At 40.6% G+C, this 6,000-nt stretch overlaps 1 protein-coding gene across 1 annotated transcript; it reads left to right on the top strand.

Moving 5' to 3' along the window:
- The first annotated feature begins 1,344 nt into the window (after nt 1-1,344).
- On the top strand, nt 1,345-6,000 carry LOC116047592 (extracellular calcium-sensing receptor-like). Its single transcript, XM_031296480.2, has 9 exons — nt 1,345-1,490; nt 1,747-2,041; nt 2,193-2,279; nt 3,208-3,477; nt 3,644-3,850; nt 3,937-4,212; nt 4,547-4,771; nt 4,872-4,995; nt 5,071-6,000. Exons 1-9 carry the CDS (start codon nt 1,381-1,383, stop codon nt 5,982-5,984), a joined length of 2,508 nt encoding a protein of 835 aa, XP_031152340.1. The 5' UTR covers nt 1,345-1,380; the 3' UTR covers nt 5,985-6,000.

Below are 6,000 nucleotides of genomic sequence, written 5' to 3' on the forward strand. Positions count from 1 at the left end.
GGATGTCTAGGTTTCGCCGCTGGTGGTATCCTTACCTTACCCGACTGTCCGCCCGGCTGCCATTGTCTGCCGCTTCAGTTCCTCCTTCGGTAAGCGGGCGCAGAACTGCTGGTGGCCGTTGGGGTGCCAGCCCGGCGAATGGGGCCAAGACACGCCTCGCAGCTCGGGTGGAGATCTGGCAGCAGGATGTAGCCGGTCCGTCAATCGGTACACAGGTTGACACCGCTGTTCTTTGAAGTCTTCAAACTGCTTTTCGCTGAAGAAAAATAGGGAGCAGATCTCTGGTCTTGCAGCTGTAATATACAGTAACTGCAGACATAAGAGAGGCTTGTGCAGGGCACAAGGGCGCGAAAGAAATCTTCACGACCGCGAGGGATAAACCCAATAGCAACAGCTCTTAGAGGGCGAAGCCTATATAAAATAGAACAGCATGATCCTTAATTCGCCTTTAAAGATATAGTGCACGACTATTTTATATTAATGGACGCCCGTTACATTCAAGCCATTGCCAAATTAATTGATAGAAAGCTAATTAATCTTATCAGTTCAAAAAACTCTCTCTGTATTTCTCAGTATTATTATCTTAGTATTTATTCAGAAAATGGTGTAGTCCGCCCACATTCGCACGCAGAAGCTCGAGTGAAGAGTGCATCATGTTTTTTTAATCCTCCATGTCCTTGGCTACAAGCAACTGCGTGGAGGAGGGGTGGGAGTGGTGCGCTATCACCCAAGGCTTGCATCAAGTGGATGCAACAACAGTGTTGTTGCCATTACTTAAAATTCCTCAGGGGGGAGACAGAAACTACACAATATAGCGTTAAGCATTACAAAAAGGCATTGTCAAACTACCACACAAAGGCATAATGCATATACAATACAACATACTTTATTGTCCCCTTAGGGAAATTTGTCTGGGACTCAAAAGCTGCACACATAAATAAATGACTTGATCATGGGATGTGTATTTGCAAAATGTATTTAAATAATAAGCAAGATGGATTTTCATTTTGCAATAATAAAACAAAAACAAAAGGCAAACATTGAATATTTGCTGAAACACTTGCTGATCATTTACTTTATATTAAACATGTTATATTAACATAATTAAGTTGATGTGTGTTATGTCCTGCCCCTATAGCCCTGATGGGTGGTGTTAAAGATTAAACAATTACGTAAAGCATGCAAAGGGGACCAAATAGTCCTGCATATAAAATGAAGTACACTTGTATGAAGCATAGAAACGGGTGTGAAAGGAAGAGGGCAGTTATGGGGGCATTTCTTGACACATATATGCTCTTGTGTGTCTACTTTATTTTGTTTTCTTTCTCTTCCTCTCTTCCTTCATCTTGTAAATTACGGAGAAAGTTTCATCTTAATGAAATGTACAAGCCTGGCGATGTGGTTCTTGGTGGGCTGTTTGAGGTCCACTACACCTCTGTCTTCCCTGAGCGGACATTTATCTCAGAGCCAGAACAGCCCAGATGCAAAGGGTAAGTTTCACACACATGCAGCAGACATCATGGATCTGTGCAAACTACACTCTGTTCAAGCTGTTTTGTGTATACATGGTAAGTGGTGATTGATACATGTTTTTATGACAGTTTCAGTGATACTTTTGAAACATCAAGATGCAGCTGTAAAAAGTATATTATTACACAGATTTAGATTTTTTTTTGTAAATATATACCCAGTTCTCAGGGTGACATATTTCTTTTTACTGGTTAACAGTGACATTTTGTGTGTTAGCTTTGACACTCTAGGGTTCAGGCATGCCATGACCATGGCCTTTGCTATTGATGAGATCAACAAGAACTCCAACCTGCTACCTAATGTGACTCTGGGATACAGTCTTTACGATAACTGCGGGGCACTTATTGTTGGATTCAGAGGTGCATTATCACTGGCAAGTGGTCGAGAGGAGCAGTTTCTGCTTGAGGAGAACTGTTTAGGTACCCCTCCAGTCCTTGGGATTGTGGGTGACCACTATTCAACATTTTCTATTGCCATCTCTAATGTGCTAGGTTTATACAGAATGCCCATTGTAAGTTCCGCATCCTGTCATTTGTATTTATACTGTAATTGAATTGATGTAATTTTTAAAAGTGACACATTGTTGATATATGAAAAAATTTAGACTGGGTCTGAATTTTAAGAGATGGGTAACTTGAGTTAATCTGTATGTTTCTTTACAGATAAGTTATTTTGCGACATGTTCCTGTCTGAGTGATCGGAAACGGTTTCCATCCTTCTTTAGAACAATCCCAAGTGATGCTTTCCAGGTGAAACTTGATTAGCAAGATTAAGAACTGCAAAAATATGTTTGAAAAGCAGTACAGAAAGCTTGTGAAAGCTTGTGGAAATCAGTTAAATACTTACCTTTTAAACAGGGTTTTAGTTGACCTGTCTGCACTTTATTCTTTATGTATTACTTTGTAATTTAAATGGTGTATTGTGTTTTTAACGTGTATCATCTTGTATGTTTTATGTAAAGCACTTTGTGATTTCTATCTGTGATAAACGCTGTATAAATACATTTTACTTACTTACTTTCTTACTTAAGATTAACTGTGATTACATTGTGAAACTCAAATAAATAATACAATGAGTTACATTAACTAAAGTTAGTTGTGTATTTTATGTTAAGTGCTCATATTGTGCTTTTTGGCTTTTTCCTTTTCCTTTATTGTGTTATATATCTTTTTTGTGCATGTAATAGGTTTACAAAGTGAAAAAGCCCAAAGTCCACCCCAAAGGGACTAACCATCTCCAACAGAAAACACTGTTCACCATCTGCTCCAAACAGCTCTATTGTAGTCCAGCCTTTACTTCCGTGACCAACGTGCGTCACTTTGTAACACACGTTATAATGCTCACCTAGCTGCTAGCATGGCACGCCCTCATACTCTGCTTCTGACTGGCTTGTAGTGCTGACCTAGGTACTGCACATGTGCGACTCCCAACAAAAATGGAATAGAAGTGTGATACCCCAGTAGCTAAAACGGAGAGCTCAACACACAGGGTGAAAAGAGGAGCTGCAGCAATGTGCAGTACAACAAAAATATGGTGTTTTTTGAAAATTAAATCAAGTAAACCTATTCTGATATAACCTCTAAATACAATTATAAACCTGAAAATGAGCATAATATGAGCACTTTAAAACAATATATTAGTCTGTCCTCTAATCCCTCGTTCCATATATCCATTCAGGTGCGTGCTATGATTCAGATTCTAAAACACTTTGGCTGGACTTGGGTCGGCCTTCTAGTCAGTGATGATGACTATGGACGTCATGTTGCCCGATCCTTTCAATCTGACCTGGCTCAGTCTGGTGAAGGTTGTCTGGCCTACTTAGAGGTTTTGCCATGGGACAGTGATCCGAATGAACTCATGAGGATTGTACATTTAATAAAGATATCAACAGCTCGTGTGGTCATAGTGTTTGCTCATGAAATCCACATGATTCAACTAATGGAAGAGGTTCAGATCGATTTTACATTTCTTACATTTGTGCTTAGTGTCCTCATATTGCTGTAGAAAAAATACTATTTGCTACAAAATGCAGTGTATTTTTTAACAGAAGTCTAATATATATATATTTTGTATATAAATATTATATTATATTTTCACATAATGCAATGCACAGGTGGCGAGGCAGAATGTGACAGGCCGGCAGTGGATGGCAAGTGAAACCTGGACAACAGCTTCTGTACTCCAGACCCCCCATCTAATGCCGTACTTGAGTAGCACACTGGGCATTGCTATCCGTCGAGGAGAAATACCAGGGCTCAGGGACTTCCTGTTACAAATACGTCCTGACCAACATGACAACAACATCTATGGAAATAACATGGTATGAGTTTAATCTTACAAATTGTTCTAAAGTTGCTAGAGTAATATATTGTAATTTTTTTAAGAATACATTTTTATACATTTCAGGTGAGACAGTTTTGGGAATATACATTTCAGTGTAGATTTGCACCACCTCCAGCAGGTTGGGTTGAAGCTGGAGGAGAACTATGCACTGGACAGGAAGATATTGAACATGTGGAGACTGAGTTTTTAGATCTATCTAACCTCAGACCTGAGTACAATGTTTACAAGGCTGTGTATGCCCTGGCGTATGCCCTTGATGACATGCTGCGCTGTGTGCCAGGGAGAGGGCCTTTCAGCGGGCACAGCTGTGCTACTTTGCAAACACTGGAGCCATGGCAGGTGTGATATCAGTTTACACTCCACCTGTTTATGTTTTGAAAACAGCTGCTACACCTTGAGGTACTTACTTAATGTAGGTTTGTGAGTAATGAATATTGTGAAAAAAAGTATGCAATCATTACATTGGTAAGCTGCATATTCATTCTTTCCAAAGTAAAATATTTTATACAAGACATAGGAGAAAACACATTCCCATTTTGTTTTGTGCAAGCGATGTGCAAAAAAGTTACAAATAAACAACAGTCTGATTTTCAGATAGTATTTAGAAACATAAAAATGTTGAGATTGTGTTGCAAATGATTTGAATACTAGGATAAAGCTCTGTTTTTTTCAGCTTGTACATTATGTACAAAACATCAACTTCACAACACCATTTGGTGATCAAGTGTCATTTGATGAGAATGGTGATGTCTTACCAATATATGATATCATGAACTGGCTGTGGCTCCCTGATGGAAGAACTAAAGTTCAGAATGTGGGTGAGGTTAAAGAGTCAGCCAAAGGTGAAGAACTCATACTTGATGAAGACAAAATCTTCTGGAGCTTTGAATCCAGAAAGGTCATTTCTCCTTTACTGGCATTTTTTTCGTCTTATTTGGACTGTACATCTCAGCAGTCTTTAATGATATAGGATGACAGATTTATTTTTCTCCCTATAGCCACAGCAGTCAGTGTGTAGCGAGAGCTGTCCTCCAGGTACCCGCATGGCCAGAAAGAAGGGGGAACCCGAGTGCTGTTTCGACTGCATCCCTTGTTCTGAGGGAAAGATAAGCAACAAAACAGGTTGGTATTCAGATTTACACATTGTATTTTGGAGACATGAAATGAATATGTATCTCACCTTCCCCTTTTTGTCAGACTCCATGGAGTGCACCAGTTGTCCAGAGGATTTCTGGTCGAGCCCCCAGCGTGACCACTGTGTTCCTAAGAAAACTGAGTTCCTCTCCTACTATGAGCCTCTCGGTATCTTTTTGACAACCACCTCGTTGCTGGGCACATTTATCTGTGCTGTTGTCCTGGTAATCTTCACCTATCATCGCAGTACACCCATGGTACGAGCCAACAATTCAGAGCTGAGTTTCCTGCTCTTGGTGTCACTTAAATTATGTTTCCTGTGTTCACTGCTGTTTATGGGACGTCCAAGTCTGTGGACATGCCAGTTAAGACATGCAGCATTTGGGATCAGCTTTGTGCTTTGCGTCTCATGTATTTTGGTGAAAACCATGGTGGTTCTGGCTGTGTTCAAGGCCTCCAAGCCAGGAGGAGGAGCCAGTCTCAAGTGGTTTGGTGCTGTGCAGCAGAGAGGAACCGTTTTAGCTCTTACCTGCATTCAGGCAGCAATCTGCACTGCTTGGATTGTCTCTGCCTCACCAGCTCCTCATAAAAACACTCAATACCACAATGACAAGATAGTTTATGAGTGTGTAGTTGGGTCCACAGTTGGTTTTGCAGTGTTAATGGGCTATATTGGCTTACTGGCTATCCTTAGCTTCCTGTTAGCATTTCTGGCGAGGAATCTTCCAGATAACTTCAATGAGGCCAAACTCATCACTTTCAGCATGCTGATCTTCTGTGCTGTGTGGGTTGCCTTTGTCCCTGCTTACATTAACTCCCCAGGCAAATATGCAGATGCAGTTGAGGTATTTGCCATCCTGGCCTCCAGTTTTGGCCTCTTGGTGGCACTGTTTGGACCCAAATGTTACACAATCCTGCTGAGACCTGAGAGAAACACAAAAAAAGCAATCATGGGTCGAGGCACTACCAAGTCATAAAAAACAGCACTCAAAG

This window comes from Sander lucioperca, chromosome 5, assembly GCF_008315115.2.
Source record: "Sander lucioperca isolate FBNREF2018 chromosome 5, SLUC_FBN_1.2, whole genome shotgun sequence".
Classification (NCBI taxonomy): Eukaryota; Metazoa; Chordata; class Actinopteri; order Perciformes; family Percidae; genus Sander; species Sander lucioperca.

Coding starts and splice junctions, on each gene's coding strand:
- LOC116047592 (XM_031296480.2), top strand. CDS start 1,381: ATGTACAAGCCTGGCGATGTGGTTCTTGGTGGGCTGTTTGAGGTCCAC. Junction 1,491..1,746: donor GAACAGCCCAGATGCAAAGG/GTAAGTTTCACA, acceptor TTTGTGTGTTAG/CTTTGACACTCTAGGGTTCA. Junction 4,772..4,871: donor GGAGCTTTGAATCCAGAAAG/GTCATTTCTCCT, acceptor TTCTCCCTATAG/CCACAGCAGTCAGTGTGTAG.